Source organism: Trachemys scripta, chromosome 4 (genome assembly GCF_013100865.1).
Source record: "Trachemys scripta elegans isolate TJP31775 chromosome 4, CAS_Tse_1.0, whole genome shotgun sequence".
NCBI lineage: Eukaryota > Metazoa > Chordata > Testudines > Emydidae > Trachemys > Trachemys scripta.
The window spans coordinates 12348745-12367908 of NC_048301.1; the positions used below are offsets into that span (position 1 = coordinate 12348745).

General features: G+C 42.5%; 1 protein-coding gene across 7 annotated transcripts in view; it reads left to right on the forward strand.

The window, feature by feature from the left end:
• Positions 1-16379, forward strand: part of ARID4A (AT-rich interaction domain 4A) — a 67856-nt gene extending 51477 nt beyond the window's left edge. For 3 of the 7 annotated variants that reach the window (XM_034770136.1, XM_034770133.1, XM_034770134.1), the window contains exons 18-26: positions 962-1046; positions 1240-1441; positions 1669-1731; positions 2686-3819; positions 4024-4128; positions 5902-6114; positions 12933-13079; positions 14568-14667; positions 14942-16379. In XM_034770136.1, the coding sequence (XP_034626027.1) occupies positions 962-1046; positions 1240-1441; positions 1669-1731; positions 2686-3819; positions 4024-4128; positions 5902-6114; positions 12933-13079; positions 14568-14667; positions 14942-15104 (2212 nt within the window). In that variant the 3' untranslated portion in view covers positions 15105-16379. Of the gene's footprint in view, positions 1-961; positions 1047-1239; positions 1442-1668; positions 1732-2685; positions 3820-4023; positions 4129-5901; positions 6115-12932; positions 13080-14567 lie in introns of all 7 variants that reach the window. The other 4 variants (XM_034770138.1, XM_034770137.1, XM_034770139.1 and 1 more) reach the window with 4 other exon arrangements.
• Positions 16380-19164: the final 2785 nt, after the last annotated feature.

Sequence of the window (19164 nt, forward strand, 5' to 3'; positions counted from 1 at the left end):
GGGGAGCTTATACAGTTATTGATTTATTAAACTCTGAAATTTCAGCAACAAAAAGTATGCTGACAGTTGAACACTGACTATAATTAAAGAAGATCTATGTTTTAAGAAATTCATGGTGGGAGCGAGTGGGGAAAGCTGAACTGTAAGGAGGTGCAGAAAAAAATCCACTGAACACTTACATTGTATTCCAAAAGAGTGCATTCCTTATATTTAATACCTGTTGGGTAATGGCATTTCTTTATTTTTATAAACAATGTGACTGTGCTAATGGCATAAAACTCAAATATATTTTAAAATGTGTTTTCCTTGTACATTAAAATTTGAGACTTGCCACCTCATTGAATTCCTGAGAAATCTAAACAGACATCACGTAGGTTTGAAAGAAGCCTTTTTTCCAAACTTCTATTCACATCCCCTCTTCTATATTAATATTATTAATAATTAATAATCATAATAACACAGGAGAGTTTCAAAGGCACAAATGGCAGATAAGCACCTAACTCCATTTATGCCTTTGACAGTCTCCCCTAATGCTTAGTGTCTTTTGCCAGACGATTTGAAAACTTTTTAAAAACACAGGTAAGTATGATTATTTTATAACAGTGTTATAGATGGGGAAACTGAGGCGTGGAGAGATTAAAACTGAATTTTCTAAGGTCACATGAAGTTGATGGAAGAGTCTGTAATTGACCCCAGGTCACCTGACTTCCAGTGCTTTGCTGGCAGGAGACCAGGAAGGTCTGCACCTTCAGATTTCCTCAGGATCTTAGGAAGGTAATTGCAATAAAACATAGCACTAAATACGTTTTAAAACATCAGATACTTGATATGTTGCTAAAAGGGGGTTGGGGATCTATTTTGAATTGTTATTAAGGTCTTTGCAATTCCGCTTTGAACCATCAAATTACAATAAAACAGTTTTTAACGGGAGTAGTAACAGTGTGCTGTGTTTTGCCTTTAGATACGATGAATGGGTGAAAGCTGATCGGATTATCTGGCCTTTGGACAAAGGAGGACCAAAGAGAAAACAAAAGAAAAAAGCAAAAGTAATATTTGTAGATCAGTAAACTTCTTGTAATAGTTTGTAAGAGCTTAATGGATCTCTCTGCTCCTAAGAATAAGCATTTATTTAGCTGTTCACTCCCTAGCCCCTCCCCTTAACGTGTAGCCCAAAACGGGTGACGTTTTGACTATAAGCAGTGATGTACATTCATAGAATGCCCAATTTTGTGTCTTCAGAGTAAAGAAGACCAGGAAAAGGATGAAAAGAAGGATGAGGAGAAACAGAAATCAAAACGTGGCCGACCCCCTCTGAAATCTACTCTTCTGTCAAACATGTCTTGCAGTTTATCCAAAACACCTAATAGTGAAGGTAAAGCAGGAGCCAGAAGTACACGGAGCAATATGTCAGATTGCTTGTCATTACCAAATGGAACAGAAGGTACACCTGATGCAGTCATGTGAGACACTTAGGTGCTCATACATAGGAGAAATGTATGTAAATACAAATAATGTAACCCCACGCCTTCGTATGAAACGCTTAATAAACATATTGCTGTATTGTAAGTCAACAGTTTTGAAGCCCTGTGCATTCAGTCAGTCAGTTTTACTAGCTATCTAACAGATTTTATTCTGTATCAATTAATTAGTTTTGATTTTGATTTTTAGGAACACCTCGCAGGCAGACGAGACGTAGCTCAGGAATGTTTGATTCTGATAGAGGATCAAACGGTGAGTGATCTCTGTCCTGTGTTTTGATTTTCATTCCTTTTGGAAAAAGCGATGAAAACCCCCCTTTTTTTCCCTGCGAATTTTAATGCTGTTGAAAGAACTAAATTGACACCAGTGGAGGGAAAAAAAATCTCTCTTTCCTCCCCAAGCAGTTAGGGAAGGGGCAGCTACCCCATGTTCTCGCATCAGTCTGCTTCAGTCCAAATCCAGAGATAAAATTGTGGCCATTCCTATGGTCACTCAATCTTCCAATCTCACAGCTCATGCATCCAGCAGGGAGGCTAGTTGAGTACAAATGGTGGCAGTGTTGTTTGATGATAAGAACCCTTGTCTAATAGGAACCAAATTGAAGCCACCAACTCATTTCATATAGGATCTGCACAACTATCAGGCACCATAGTATTACTTGCTATCTATATGGCTTCTGATTGAAACCACCGATTTGGCAATGAAATGGCTGTAACCCCGTTACCAGTCTTCTGAGCCATCCATTCCTTTTTGAGGTGAGGTGACTGGGAAGATTCAAGCTATAAGGAGACTTGTAAAACTATCCTGTCCTCCTGAACTGTGATTTATGTGTGGCTTTTTGATTTCTAACCTTCACCACCACCACCACCACCACCACCACCACCAAAAAAAAAAAAAAAAAAAAGTGAACACAAAAAAAGAGAGTTTACACTAGTGTTACCATACTTCCATAGAGATCTAAAGTAACACTCAGAAAAACTGTAGCAAAAATAGGTTGAATAATGCAACACATTTGGATTTTTTAAAAATTTTTTATGCAAAACCAAAACTCTTGATATTTTTTTTTTTTTTTTTTTTTTTTTTCCATAAAGTGATTTTGGACACTGTATCTGTGTGGGTTATTGAATAGTATCTGCATAGCTAATATAAAAAGTTGTGCTTTAACAATGACCTGATGTGTTGTTTTTTAATCTTATTTTCTTGCAGATTCTGGTTCATCTGACAGTGAAGCTGATGAGACTTCTGAAAAGAGTATGAATGAAGAATTTTCGGCAGAAATTTCAGATATGGAAAAAAATGAAAAACTAATTGATGAGAAACCTGATGAAGAAAACCCAAAGATCCCACATGTATTGATGAAAGAAAATGACAGGACTCAAGTGCAGCCTCTAGAAACTTTGAAACTGGAAGTTGAAGAAAGTGAACAAATAGTTCAGATTTTTGGAAACAAAGCTGAACAAGTGGAAGAAATTAAAAAAGAGACTGAAAAATCACCTAAGGGGAAGGGAAGAAGGAGCAAGACAAGAGATCCCTCTTTAGAGAATATAAAGGTTTTGCCAGAAAGCCAGGAAGAGGAAACAAATGAAACCCTCATAGAATCTGAAAGGTCAGAAATTTGTTCCTTAGACAGTAAAGAGTTTTCCACCACTACTGAAAATGAAACAGACCCTTGTACAAAAGATAAGAAGCTTTTGAAAAGGAAAACGTTGGAACAGACATCGCCTGAGAAAAAGGTACGACGAGAGTGTGAGATGGAAGTGCCAAATATTGTGTCTGAGGAGAGGACCAATGAATGTATTGGAATGGAGGAATGTAAAGACTTCCATGATGAAGAGTCACTCAGAACTGAAAATGAGGAAATGCCGTCTTTAGTAGCAGAGTCAGATCAACATGTACAAGAGCTGACGAATGAAAACTTTGAATGTACGTCTGAGGAAAATGAGCATATTCCATTAAAAGATGAGGATGACACTATGCCTCAGATTGGACCTGAAACTCTACTTTGCCATGAAGTGGACTTGGATGACTTTGATGAAAAGGAAAAGAGCAGTAGTGAGGATGCAGTAACAGAAAAGCCAGACCCCAACACTTTGACCTCAAATCCATCTGCCTTAATCCCTGTAGCCCAGCCTAACTTCTCTGTGGCCTCGCCCCTTGCTCTTAGTCAGGATGAATCTCGCAGTATAAAAAGTGAAAGCGATGTAACGATTGAAGTGGACAGTGTGGCAGAAGAATCTCAAGAGGGTCTCTGTGAAAGCGAGTCTGCTAATGGATTTGAAGCCAGTACCACTTCAAGCAATTGTAGTATAGCAGTACAAGACAGAGAAACTGGAGAGAAGGGTATGTGTTTCCCATTTGAAAAGCCAATCTCTATTTTGACAATTCCTGAAACCATTGTAAATCCTGTATCGCTTTGCTAAGGACTGTTGACTCAAAAGTGGCATTTGGCTTCCTCTAATACTAGTTTTCAGTTCAATCTATTTGTTTTAAAAGGGGTATATTGAAGGCAGAAATATTTGAGGCACATTTTTTCTTTTTCTTCAGGTCAAAAAAGGCCAAGCGATGGCAATAGTGGGACACTGGCAAAGAAACAAAAGCGTACTCCAAAGCGATCAAGTGCTGTAGCCAAAAATGAAAAGAATGGAACAGGTACATTTGGAAGTGAATGTTCGTGCTGTATCATAACAAGTGTGTAGTAATCCATCCTTTTGATATTTATCCCCATTGTACATGTGTAAGGGTTTCCTTGCCAGGGCCTTTAATTAGTGTTGACTGGACCACTGACTATATATATCTAGTAGACTATACCAACTATTCAGTAACCACAATATCTGGCAGTCTCATGACTGGTGTCTTCATCATTTTCATTAGCAAATATCTTTACAAGGCAGCTGTATGTGAGAAGATACCAAATATTTTACAGTTATCCTGGTTATATGTATTCAGCTCAATTGTCATTTTTGTCCCTATGCTTGCTGAATAGAAGCACTTCCTTGAAAAGTCATGTCCAAGTGCTTCTAAGGTGAGAAAGATACATTAATTATAACTTACAAGAAAAAATACATAGAGTGAAATGAGGTAAGTACGACACCTTTTAGAGACAGGACTTTTATGTGTGGTTGACGTGATCAGATATGTAACCTTTTTAAATCAGCTGCAGAAAGTCTGAATTTAGTCTTCTATACCCCCTTATAAGTAATGATGACCTTAGATAGCTAAAGGATTTGAATCAAATAGGTCAATAGAGTCAATGCCAACAATGGCATTGTTATGATTTATGTCAAATAAATATTTTGGGTTCCCACAGTAACTGCAACAAATATGTTCATAGGCTGTTAAATTATGCCTAATATGTGCAGAGTGAAGATTTTGGTGGGAACTGTAACTTAAAATTTCCTGAAATGTGAACCTTTATTTTGGCACTATTGTAAGAAGTTTTAAATTGTTTTTGTTTTTTACAAAATAAATCTAACTATACCCTGAAGTACAAGATCACACTGCATGTCTATGTGAATATGGTACAGTAGAACCTCAGTTAAGAACATCTCAGGAATGGAGGTTGTTCATAACTCTGAAATGTTCGTAACTGAAAAAATGTTATGATTATTCTTTCAGAAGTTTACAACTGAACATTGATTTAATAAGCTTTGAAATTTTACTATGAAGAAGAAAAATGCTGCTTTTAACAGTCTTAATTTAAATGAAACAAGCACGGAAACAGTTTCCTTACCTTGTCAAATCTTATTTTTAAACATTCCTTTTATTGTTTTAGTAGTTTACATTTAACACAGTATTGTACTCTATTGGCTTTTTTTGTCTTTGCTGCTCGATTGTGTACTTCCAGTTCCAAATGACGTGTGTGGTTGACTGATCAGTTCGTAACTCTGGTGTTTGTAACTCTGAGGTACTTCTGTATCAGAGATGCATACTCTACTGAAATGATCATACATTGTTCACATCTATAGGTAATTCGTGCATTTGCACTCTGAAAAGTGACTCTAGGGCCTTGTCTACACTGAAATAACTAAATGTGTTTTTAAGTCACACCTGCTTTTTTGACAGCAAACACACTTATTTTGGAATAAATGTCTGTATTATTTTTGTAGGTAAAAAATCTACTTTGGCAGGGGCTGACTCAGTCCCTAACTGCTCCCACCACTGGGGTTAGAGGGAGCACTGGTGCACCTGAAGAGTCAGCTCATAAAGTACCTAACAAAATTAGAAAATTTTAAACGGGTTTGTCAGTAATCTGAAACAATTTGGAATCCACAAAGGGAGCAGGGTCTTTTGAGTAAAGAAACACAATATTCCCTTTCACTTTTCTGACCATAACCACAGTTTATGTAACCTAGATTGTAGGGTTAGAAGAATACCAAAATTATAGGTCTGTCTTCTAATCAAAATTAATTTGTGTTATTACAGGACAAAGCAGTGATAGTGAAGATCTTCCTGTCATGGACAGTTCAAGTAAATGTACTCCAGTAAAACACATAAATGTGTCCAAACCACAGAAGCTTGCGCGATCCCCTGCAAGAGTAATTTCCCCTCACATCAAAGATGGAGAAAAGGATAAACAGAGAGAGAAACATCACCACAGTGCTTCCCCAAGAGTGTATAAATGGAGTTTCCAACTCAGTAAGAATTTTTTAAAGTGTGTTAAATATTTCAATCAGAGTTCAAAATTATATTAGTACAATATCCAGAACTTGCTATGTTCAGTTCCAAAAAGGCACTTGGCATGCATGCTCATTACCATTGTAAAGCCAGGTTTATTGGTATTTATTTATTTCTGTGCTTCACTTTCATACTATAAAAATCCTTTTAAAAATGGTATTTAAATTATCATCTTACTTCCCCCCATTTAATTTCCAGCATAGGTTTAGCAGTTTATTACTTCAAGAATATCTAGACTGTGAAACTAGTATTTTATATAATTTGTAAATATCTGGAATCTGAGTTTTCAGATGGCATAATCCAGGCATTCATCTCTAATTCTGGTTTTATGGGCTGCAAAAATTCAGGTTGGGATTGAAGAATTGAGTTGGAAGAGCAAGATGACTAACAAAATTATTGTGTAGGGGGAGGACGGAGGAGTTCTTTTGTTTTGTTTTTTGTTTTTAAGTTCCAAGATATTGTAACCTAAAACTCTGGGGATCTGAGACAAATATTTTAGAACCAATAATCTTTTTCCCCACAACCATTAGTGGAGGACTAATGATTATTCAAGGGAAAAAATTGTTGATCCATGTAAATACAGTATAATATACAAGTATATCATAGCGGTCTGTTCTTCTTCGAGTGATTGCTCATGTGCATTCCACAATAGGTGTGCATGCTCGCCACGTGCACCAGTACCGGAAGTTTTTCCCTTAGCAGTACTCGTAGGGGAACACCCCTAGTAACCCCTGGAGTGGCGCCGCGATGGTGCGGTATAAGGGGCGCTGCGCGCTCCCCCCATCCTCAGTTCCTTCTTGCTGCCAGTGAAGGTGCTTCAGAACTGCTCTGCTCCAGCTCTACTGTAGCTTTCCTTCTTTGGAATTTGTTAGTTCGTAGTTAGTAGTACCTGTAGTTATTTAAAAAAAAAAAAGTTTTAGTTAGAACTAGTTAGGTGTGCCCAGGCTTTAAGTTGTATGACACCTTCAAATGGCCTATGCCCGTCAGCGATCCGCACGTGGACTTTTTCCACTGTCTGGGGGAAACCCATCTTAGCGACCGCTGCAAAATTTGCAGATCCTTCAAACCTTGGACCAAGAAGGAGCTGGACATACGGCTCCGAGCCATTTTGATGGAGTCAGCCCTAACTCCGACACCGCTGCACCATTTCAAGTCGGCGCCGAGCACTGCAGCATTGGTGCGCGGTGACTCATTGATGCCCTCCACCAGTCAGCACCGCTCTCCATCCACGGGACAGTCTAAAAAGGCGAAGAAGAGGTCTTCTCCGCCAAGGCACTAGAGCAAGGCTGGGGGAGAGACTAGACCCGCGTTGGGCAGTTCTCGGTCCCCATCGCCTCAGACTCAAGTCGAGTGGAGCAGCCCGGCCCACTCCGAGCCGACCTCCCCGGACACCAGTGGCCACATTTGGGTGCCCGCCACATGGGAGGCCCTGCAGGCGGCTCGAGACCTTATGTCTCTACCAGTACCGGCCATTCTGCTGTCAACAGATCCCCGATCCAGAGGCAAGCCATCGCTCAGACCCCTGTAGTTACTGCCTGGATGGTACCACTCATGGTCGAGGGAAGGTTCACAATACCATTCTCCGCACAGCTACCGCTCCGTGCGCAACGCGTGCCAGTCCCCGTCAACCCCCACCAGGTTGTCTGGCTGGGTGCTGAGCAGCAGGGTTTCCAGGCACCGCTCCACCTCGGGGGAATGTAGACCTCATGATGAGAGCATGCCCTGCCAAGACTGAGACAGACGGCACCGGAAATCATTATCTCTGAGAAGCTATCGTAGCCCCTCGCGGTATGGACGTTGATGCTGCTCCCACTCTTCATTCCATTCAAGGTCCCCGCCACAGCGCCGCTCCCACAACCCCATACATCGATCGCCAGTACCCCGCCATCACGGATCCATCCATTGGAGCCGGTCGCAGAGCAGCCGCTATAGATGGTACTCTCGTTCCTCCACACTGGGGTCACAGTCTCATGTTCGGCACCGCTCCTGATGTCGTCACTCATCCCTGTCCCTGGATAGCGGTTGATCGTATGCCAGCCCGGCCTCCCTTCAAAGTTGACACTTGGTGGACCAGGCGAGTCAGGCGGGGCAGTCCACTCCAACAGTGCCACAGCATGTGCAGTGCAATGGTACCATTGGGCCCCGATGCAGCCCCGGGTGGTGGCTCGCTCGGTGACCAGCGCCTTGGAAAGACCACCGGCCTCCCTCTCTCAGCCTTCCAGGAAAGGGTCAGCGGATCGCTCGTCCTCAGTCCCACACTCAGAAGGGGAACAAGTGGTAGGACCTGTGGCACCAGTGGGGACGCAGAGCACTGCACCACCATCCTCACCCTCCCCCGATGAGGCAATCATGGCCCCTCCTCTTCCAATCCCACAGGAGGACACGAAAGCCCACCAGGAACTGTTGAAAAGAGTGGCATCAAGCCTTAACCTACAAGCTGAGGAGGTGGAGGAACCCTCGGACTCCCTCTTCAATGTCCTCTCAGCTTTGGCATTGGGCAGGGTGGCAAAGATCTCAAACGCCCTGTGGCAACCCTGGCCTCCTTGCCCCCCATCTCTAAGAGGGCAGAATGGAAGTATTTTGTGCCCGCCAAGGGGCACAAATATCTGTATACCCACCCCGCCCCAACTTTCTAGTGTAGTGTAGGCGGTCAACCATAGGGAGCGTCAAGGTCAACCCGCTCCTACTCCTAAAAGTAAGGACTCAAGGAGACTAGATCTAATTGGTAGAAAGATTTATTCGTCCTCGAGCTTCCAACTGAGGATGGCAAGCCACCAAGCCCTGCTGGGCAGATACAACTTCAATTTGTGGGGCTCAGCGCCCAAATTTGCGGACTCCCTCCAGGAGCGTGATAAAAAGGAGTTTAAGTCTCTGGTGGAGGAGGGTACAGCGGACGCTGCGGATACGGCTGCACGGTATATGTCCTCCGCGGTGTCCATGAAGAGAGTGCCGGGGCTCCTGCTGTCTGGATTGTTCAGCGAGGCACAGAACTCCTTGCAGGACCTTCCGTTCGATGGCAAGGCCCTGTTTGCAGAACAAACCTACGAGAAGTTACACGGTCTGAAGGACTCCTGCACGACATTAAAGACCCTCGGCCTCTATGTCCCAGCCCCGGCCAGGACCAAGTTCAAACCACAACAGACTCTGTCAGCCCACCCATTCCAGATACGAGCCCCCTTATAAAAAATCAAGGGACTATAAAAAGTGCCCACAAAGGCAATCCCGGCCTGGGCCATCTAAGGGGAAGCAGGCAGGTAAGCGCCAGTTTTGATGGGACGCCTGGGGGCGACTTACCAGTTTGTATCAAGGATCCACCCGATCTTCCCTTCTCCAACCACCTATGTATTTTCCTCCCGGAGTGGTCATGGCTGACCTCAGACTGATGGGTCCTCAGAACCGTCTCCCGGGGCTATACCCTCCAGTTTCTTTCTACCCCACCCATCCTCGCTCCCCATCTCTCTTCAGGGTCCCCTCTCATGAGAGCTTACTTGAGCAGGAGGTGAGACGGCTTCTTTGCTTAGGAGCGGTGGAGGTGGTGCTGGCGGAGTTCAGATACAAGGGGTACTACTCCCGCTATTTCCTTATCCCGAAGGCCAAAGGGGGGGCTCAGGCCCATCCTGGATCTGCAAGGCCTGAACCAGTACATGGTAAAGCTCAAGTTTCGCATGGTCTCTCTGGCCTCCATCATTCCCTCCCTGGATCCCGGAGACTGGTACGCCGCCCTCGATCTACAGGATGCATACTTCTACATTCATATATTTGAGGGCCACAGGCATTTCCTCCGCTTCGTGGTAGGGCAGGAGCACTACCAGTTCACTGTCCTCTCGTTTGGTCTATCAACAGCTCCCAGAGTCTTCACAAAGTGTACGTCTGTGGTAGCGGTCAACCTCGGGTGTCGGGAGGGTCCAGATCTTCCCTACCTCGACGACTCGCTGGTCAAGGGCAGATCCAGGTCACACGTACAGGATCACATAACACTCCTCCTGTCCACATGCACCGCACTGGGGCTGCTGGTAAACAACACCACGTCCACATTGGTACCGGTGCAACGCAGAGAGTTGATTGGGGCAATTCTGGATGCAACATTGGCCAGAGCCTCCCTCCCACTGGACAGATTCTAAACCCTAAGGGAGCTCATCGGCGTGGTCACAAGGTTCTCTGTGACGACCACCAGAGCGTGCCTCCAACTCCTGGATCATATCTCGGCATGCATGTATGTGGTTCATCACACCAGGCTCAGGATGCGGCCCCTTCAGCTCTGGTTGGCCTCTGTATTCTCCCAGTCCAGAGACGGGATGGACAAAGTAGAACCTGTGTTAGCCTCCCTACGCTGGTGGTCCTCCCCGGGGAACATGCTCCAAGGAGTCCCATTCAGGGACCAGTCCCTGACTGTGGAGGTGGTGTCTGATGCATCGGACCTGGGACGGGGAGCCCATGTGGAAAACCTCCAGACCTAAGATCTGTGGTCGCGCAGGATCTAGCCCTGCACATAAATGTCAAGGAGCTCAGGGCAGGCCATCTAGCCTGCATGGCCTTTCGCTCATGCCTAGCGGGCAGAGTGGTCAGGGTTCTCACGGACAACATGGCCTTGATGTTCTACATCAACAGGCAAGGCTGGGTCTGCTCCTCAGCCCTCTGCCAGGAAGCCCTCAGGCTGTGGGACTTCTGCATAGCCCACAATATTTCCTTGGAAGCCCACCACTTACCGGGCGTCCAAAACTCTCGGGCGGATCGGCTGAGCCAGGACGTCTCCTCTCAGCACAAATGGTTGCTGCGCCCAGAGGTGGTGCGCAGGATTTTCCAAACATGGAGCGTTCCCCAAGTGGACCTGTTCGCGACCCAACAGAACCGCCGGTGTCCCCGCTTCTGCGCCGGGGAGGGTTGGGCATGGGCGCGATCTCCGACGCCCTCCTTCTGCCCTGGTCGGGTCAGCTCTTCTGTGCCTTTCCACTGATCGGCAAGGTCTTGGAAAAGATAAAGACGGACAGGGCCCGTGTCCTTCTGATTGCCCCAGCATGGCCCAGGCAGCATTGGTACAGGACTCTCATGAGCTTGGCATTCGCCCCGTCGTGGCCGTTGCCAACCGGCCTGGACCTGCTCTCCCAGGACCAAGGTCGCCTTCTCCACCCCAACCTAGCAGCCCTCCACCTTACAGCGTGGCTCTTCAATGTTTAAGCTGGGAAGAGAGGACTTGCTCGGAAGGGGTTTAGCACGTCCTCCTGGAGAGCAGGATGCCCTCCAAGCGTCAGGCCTACCTGGCGAAATGGTCTTGGTTTTCCCGGTGGGCCGCTGATCGGGTGTCTTGCCAGTGGCTGCTCTGATCCAGCTTATACTAGACTACCTTCTTCACCTTAGAATTCAGGACCTAGCGCCTTCGTCCATCAAGGTGCACCTGGCAGCCATATTGGCCTTCCACCCACCAGTGCAGGGCCACACGATATTTTCTCATGCCATGACTGGTCGATTCCTTACGGGTTTGGATCGCCTCTTTCCGTATGTTAAACCCCCAGTCCACCAGTGGGACCTGAAGTTAGTGCTGGCCAGGCTAACTGGACCTCCATTTGAGCCACTTGCTACATGCTCTTGGTCACACCTCTCATGGAAAGTAGCCTTTCTGGTGGCGATCACGTCCGCTAGATGGTTCTCGGAGCTCCAGGCCCTGACCTCTGAACCCCCGTACACGGTGTTCCATAAGGATAAGGTCCAGCTCCGTCCACACCCTTCGTTCCTCCCTAAGGCGGTCTCCGCCTATCATATGGACCAAGACATTTTCCTGCTGGTGCTCTCTCCAAAACACCATGCATCCAGTGAGGAGCGCTGCCTCCACATGCTGGATGTGAGACGGGCTCTGGGTTTTTACCTGGAATGTACAATACCATTCAGGAAGTCTTCGCAACTATTCATCACCATGGCCGAATGCATGAAAGGTCAGCAAATCTCCACTCAGCGGCTCTCCAACTGGATCACTTTGTGTATCCGTACTTGTTACGACCTGGCAGGAGTTCCCCCGACACCAATTGTGAGGGCCCACGTCCCTATTCAGGACATCTGTAGGGCTGCCACGTAGTCATCGGTCCACATGTTGACCTTGCATTATGCTGTCGTCTCCCAAACCAGGGAGGACGCCAGGTTCGGCAGGGCAGTGCTCCGCCCAGAGTGTCTGTGACCTCCTACCCATCTCCAACAGATATAGCTTGGAATGGCCTACTGTGGAATGCACATGAACAATCACTCAAAGAAAAGACAGTTACCTTTTCCATAACTGGTGTTCTTTGAGATGTTTTGCTCATGTCCATTCCATATCCCGCCCTCCTTCCCCTCTGTTGGTGTTGTCTGGCAAGAAGGAACTGCGGGTGGGGGGAGCGCACAGCGCCCCTTACACCACACCCTAGCGGTGACACTCCAGGGGTCGCTCCCCTACGGGCACTACTGAGGGAAAAACTTACGGCACCAGTGCACGTGGCGAGCACGCACACCTATTGTGGAATGGACATGATCAACACATCTCGAAGAACACCAGTTACGGAAAAGGTAACTGTCCTTTTTTATAAGGAGCACAATTCTTGCTAATCTACCATAATTAAAACACCTTGGATTAAATGGAATTTAATAAGAAACTTTGTATTTTGAAGGGGAAAAATGTGGGTTTTGGCTATCTGTCTTGGATGTAACCCCACTTAGTATAGTATTGTGGAAATGCATTATTGGTTTGCATGTGATGTTGCATTATCGTTTCTTAAAATCACCATCGTAAAGTAACTTTTCCCCACACTCTTAAGATGAACTAGACAACATGAACAGCACTGAGAGAATCTCCTTTCTACAAGAAAAACTACAGGAAATCCGAAAATATTACATGTCCCTGAAGTCAGAAGTAGCAACAATAGACAGAAGAAGAAAACGATTGAAAAAGAAAGACAGAGAAGGTAACTTTCCAGTTTGCTTTACACTCAGACCTCCCTCTCATGAAATGTCTGTTTTAAACATGTAGACCCCAAAACATTACATTTAATTGACAACATTTTCTGCAGCCGTTATTTTAACTTTTTGGAAAAATGGTTACTATACGAAGTTTAACTTGTCTTCTATCCATACAGGATAAAATTAGAATCCACAGCATGGTTTGCTTTTCAAAATTCATATATATAATAAATTAAAATCTTGAATATATAAAATTTCACTTTAAAAAGACAAGGATCTGGCCTTTGTAATGTACGCTGGATCTGGGTTTTCACAAGTAGCATAACAGATTGACTTGTCCCTTTGTGATTTAAGGCACCGAAATGATAAGGTTAGCTATCCAGCTTATGTAAACAGAAGAGAAGAGTAATGGGCAAAAATAATCTGGATCAGTTTCATAAGGCTTTTTGTAGTGAAAGTAAATCTTATTTTTAATCCAGTAATATTTACTCATCTCCATGGTATCTGAGCACAGTATAGAAACATAAAGAAACTAGAGTAGTTCTCTAAAACATTAAGGCTTTGAACTTACTAGTCGACACATGAGGAATCCACTTGTATTTTTTTTATAACAGGACTTTGAGAGGTCTTCCTGTACTGCTACTTCTCCTCCATGCCTATTTTAAATAAATAAATAAATAAACGACAGTAATACTCATTAAAATGAGCAACTAGTAAGGACACTATGTTGAGCCAGGGATAATGGGTGCAGGTACGATGTAAGCTTCTACACACAACTCTGTTGACGTACCTCAAACCTGACAGGCCTCACTTGGGATCTATTAAGTTGTTTTGTGTGTGTACAGACACTAGATCTGATATCTAAGCAAGCCTCCAGTGTGAAGGATACTTTGACAGTCTCATAGACTCAGACTTTAAGGTCAGAAGGGACATTATGATCATCTAGTCTGACCTCCTGCACAACGCAGGCCACAGAATCCCACCCACCCACTCCTGTAACAAATCCCTAACCTATGCCTGAGTTATTGAAGTCCCCAAATTGTGGTTTAAAGACCTCAAGGTGCAGAGAATCCTCCAGCAAGTGACCCGTGCCCCATGCTGCAGAGGAAGGCGAAAACCCTCCAGGGCCTCTGTCAATCTGCCCTGGAGGAAAATTCCTTCCCGACCCCAAATATGGCAATCAGTTAAACCCTGAGCATGTGGGCAAGACTCACCAGCCAGCACCCAGGAAAGAATTCTCTGTAGTAACTCAGATCCCACCCCATCTAACATCCCATCACAGACCATTGGGCATATTTACCTGCTAATAATCAAAGATCAACTAACTGCCAAAATTAGGCTATCCCATCATACCATCCCCTCCATAAAATTATCAAGCTTAGTCTTGAAGCCAGATATGTCTTTTGCCCCCACTACTCCCCTTGGAAGGCTGTTCCAGAACTTCACTCCTTTAATGAAGTCTGGTGCTGATGTCCTGCTTTATGTATTTACAGTGTCTCATACAGGAGCATCCATGTCATCTGCTTCATCAGACACTGGGATGAGTCCGTCATCATCTTCTCCTCCCCAGAATGTGCTTGCTGTAGAATGCAGGTGATACATATTTCTCTGCCTTGTCAGCAGTTTGCTGCCATGGACATAAATCCTGAAATATAACCACAAAAAGCACTCAACTGGTTTGACATTGCCAAGTACATTCTGTACACTCTTCCACTGCTGGACTGTATCTTTTTTCTCCCTCCTGTTTTTTTTATTTTATTTTATTTTTATTTTTACTGTTGAGAAATTAAGCTCATTGGTAACTGAAGGTTTGTAGGCACCGTCTGACATGTTTGTCATCGTGTTTATTGTTTTTTTGTTAATACAGAGAAAGGGCACTTATCAGATTTGAAAAGTTATGTCCAATGAAGCATTCAGGTGTTCTAGGAAATCATAGAAAAGCAAGTGCATCAAACAGACATCAGAATATTATCAAACAGAATCAAGTTACTGCTGCACTTTCACCCAGCTTGTATGCTAACCCTTGGTGAGTAGTTCCTCTTTGTGGAAGCACTTGCTATACAGAACTGCCAAAGTATGTGTTCAGCAATGTGCCCAGTTTTAAAGATGTAAATGGGACAAAATAAATTGTGAAAGGAAGTGTAGTTGACTGAAAACTACAGTTGTAATAAGTCTTCCACTTTTTATAGGATTTTTGAGCACACAATTATGCAAATATTTTAATGTTTATTAATGTTTACAGTGGAATTGTGAATAGGTTTTCAGTGGACTATCTTATCCCTTGACAAAAATATTTTGTCTTTTTTCTATGTAATTTCAGAGTTTTTATTTTGTTACAAAAAGACGAAAAATGAAATATATAACAACAATGAAGTTATTTAACAAGATTTCTAAAGCTGAATTTTTTTGTGTAAAATAAGGTATCTTGCAACTTGTTAAATATATTTATTCAGACATTGGATGTTGTATTTTTATGTATTTTTTAAAATATTAATAAAATTGGAAAAAAATTCTAGGTTAGTTCACTCTTTTGAAAAAACATACCTATCAGTTGTAGCTCTTACAGGAGGTTTTATCCAGTAGCCATGCCTGTATGTGCAGTGGGTCTGTTTATTCTTCCACAATGTAGAACTGTAATCGGGCATCTGGATTAAACTATAACCTTGTTTGGAAACTTTGGCAGTCCTAGTACTTATATTGTTTTGAGGAACAAATTTTATTGGGTTGCCCTTAAGATGCTTTGTCACAGTTTTTATGTTTGCTATACTGCCGAATGAATTTATATCTCCCAAAGTTGAGATGCAACAATAAAGTAAAGCAACTGTGTATACTTTGTCTGTGGATTGTCCCACGGGCTGATGCAGTTTGTAAATAACTCTTCCAAAACCATGTATTTAAAACAGTTCGCATATACATTATGTATAAAAGTGATTTTTTTATCAATTTTTTTATTCATGTTTGTACATTGAAAGGGGTTTTAACCCCTCTTTCTGTGTTTAAAATGCTGTAGAGTAATAACATAGATGCTCTAGACTGTATATCAGGATATTATGGTTCACACAGCAGAAAGTCAGAGCGAAACACTAGTGATGGGGGTAGCATTACTAAAATTGATGTTTCTTGAAACTTCATTTTACCACATTTGTCAACTTGTGATTCCAATTCCTTCCATTTTCGCAGAGAATTAAAGAAAAAGTACTCTTGTAAAATGCACTTTTCCGTCTTTTCTTAAGCAAAGCATAACTATTTCAGTGTAAGATAAAATGGAGTTCATTAGAGAGCATTAATAAAGGCCATGTTTTAAACATAGGCTTTATATTTTTTTATTTAAATGATTGTTCTTGTAAATCTACTGACATCTAAACAATAGAAAAATCAAACTTTGTTAAGTGTTGTAAAAAATGTTCAGAGCTAACTTTCACTGTTAATTTTATATTAACTATGAATAATAAATAAAAATAATACTCATTTATTAAGAAAAATAACACGGGTCACATATTTTCTCAAATTAACTTCCATGCTTAATATTTGCAGAAGTAAATCTTAAATGTTGAGTGTAAATAATTCCATGTATTGCTCTTGGATAAGTTTACATCTTGTGAAAATATTTAGCCTGTGTCTAAATACTACCACCATTTCTCTAGAACAGCTAGAAAGATTTTGATGTAAATCACCATTTCAAATGTTGCAATGGATGAGCCTCTAACATTCTGTACTATAGCATAAAATTGTTCAAAATTAACAACTTGACTGCTTCTCCTTCACCTTTGACTGGCGAATATATGGCCGGGAAACTCTGAAAAGGTGGGTAAGGCAGCCATTCAATGCTTGAATATTAATTAGGAATTTGGTTTTTGCAGACTAAAAAACGGGTAAAAGAAAGAGGCCTTTTCTTCTTTTCCTTCTACTGTTTACCACTGGTACTATCTCTAGCATGTATTGCTTTTCTAGTCTGCCTGCTAGAAGAGAGGGATATCATTTGGCTAGACTCCCCAAATACCTGTTTCAGTAGATGTCTAAAGTTTTCTATCGGAATTATTATTATATATATTTTTTTAAAGGCTACTAAATGTTCAATAGGAAACAATCCTGTAACAGCAGGGAGATGGACAAGATGATCTAGTAGGCCTTTCATTTCCAGCTTCGAGTACAATTCCTTTCTCCTCCTTTGAAAACAATTGTTAAATATCTTTCATTGCCTTAAATAAATCTGGTGAAGAAGACAGTGATTATGGCTGGTATTAAAATAACTATCTAAGTAGTTTTGATACAGCTAATAATGATGCTTTACTTTCTGGTTGTGCTAGAGGATTTTTTGGCAGGGTTATTCTTCCCTTCTCATCCCAAAACTATATACTTCATTTGGAAGACATGTCAAGAGAGAAGATTGGGTCAAATTCTGCTTTTTTACATCAGTTGAAGCTCCATTTCAGTTGACAGAATTGCACTACTCCTAGCAGCAGAATTTGGACCTCTTATGTAGCTGAGCTACCAACAAGAGCCACTGAAGGACAAGTAGGCACATTAGAAAACTGCTGTTGTGATGCAAGATAGCTCTAGGAACTGAAGATTGAATTGGTGTAAATCTGAAAGATTGAAAATGTTCTAAGAATGTGAATTTGAACCAATATTCAAAGCAGAAGGTTTGTTTCTATCTTGAAATAGGTGTCTCCTTTCTTCATCTGACAGCTAGTTAATATTCTGTTTCATTCATGTAATCAAAAACACTTAAATTTCTCCAGACCCTTAAAGGGACTTATTGTAGAGAGAGACTCCATGCTTCTGTTTTTGTTTCCACACAAATGTTGTAGGAGCTATTTCATGTTCTAGCATTAATGATTTTAAAAAATAGTTAAAAATGTAAGTTTGTTTATCAACATCCTGTTAAACCTTTTTCCTGTATTTCCCTTCCCACCACCAGTGTTTGTCCAATGTATCTGACAGTAGCTGTCTCTTGCCTAACCAATCTGAATAAAGCAGAGATGTTCAGAATAGTGACAAATTGCGATTTCACAAGCACTGGATTGTCAGTGCATAAAGTGAGGAGGTGGCCTAGACAAAAGAGAAAGTTACACCCACTTACTTAGTAATTAGTAATGAAAGGAAATTGTGTTAAGGGAAATTAAGAGCACATATTTCAGCAAAATATAGTATCTTTAAAGTTTCCCTAGACATTGGCCCTTTAAATTAAAGAACAACTGCAGAGCAGCAAAGCTGATGGTGTCACTTCTTTACAGTAGTGGCATTAGTTCTTACAACATGTTCTATTTGAGGATCTTGAAGTGTTTTAGATAGCTTGATGAATTAAGCCACCCAACAGCTCTTTGAAGTAGGCAATATCTTTATTTGATACATGAGGAAAATTGAAGAGCAGAGTGGTTACCAGGGTGTTATCAAAGATGACTTTGGCAGAACCAGAAAGAGACGGCTGGTACCCAGTCCTGTGTCTTTACCACAAAACTATCTGGCCTTCTACCCTGGTTTCTCTTACCCAGCATGATGTTTGTCTTTGAAATGCAAATATGCAAATTAAACTTCAGTTATATGATTCCATCCTGTATAATACATTCACCTTCTGTCCCTGTAAACAAGAAAAATACTCTTTCTCTCTTGGGTTTATGTGGATACTGCATTGTCTTTTTTGGGTGACGTTTATTGGAATCCGCTGCCTACAATGTCTTCAATTAATTTTGAACAGAAATGCTTGCTTAGTAGTCTAGGCCCTCTGCAGAAAATCCCACATAGTGTGAACAAAAAGCCCTCTGAGATATGTGCAGTTTTCCATCCTGCTATGGCCAAGGAGTTTACTCCCCCTCTCACAGCCTGTGGAATGAGCAACGCAATTCTCATATCTGGCCAGATCTTAGCAGGTCCACGGACCAGTAAACCAGGGCCATTCATGCACTGAAAATGGTTTCTCCTTTCCCTTTTCCTAAGTTGCATGTGTTTTCAAGCAAATTGAATGTAGCGAGTGGTGGAGCTGTGCTACCAAAGCTTCCCTTTCTCAACAGTTTTTTTCATGCTGCAGAAACCTAAGAGGGAAGGCCAATATTAACTCGTTCAGTGGATTCCTAGGTGGTTCATGAAGGT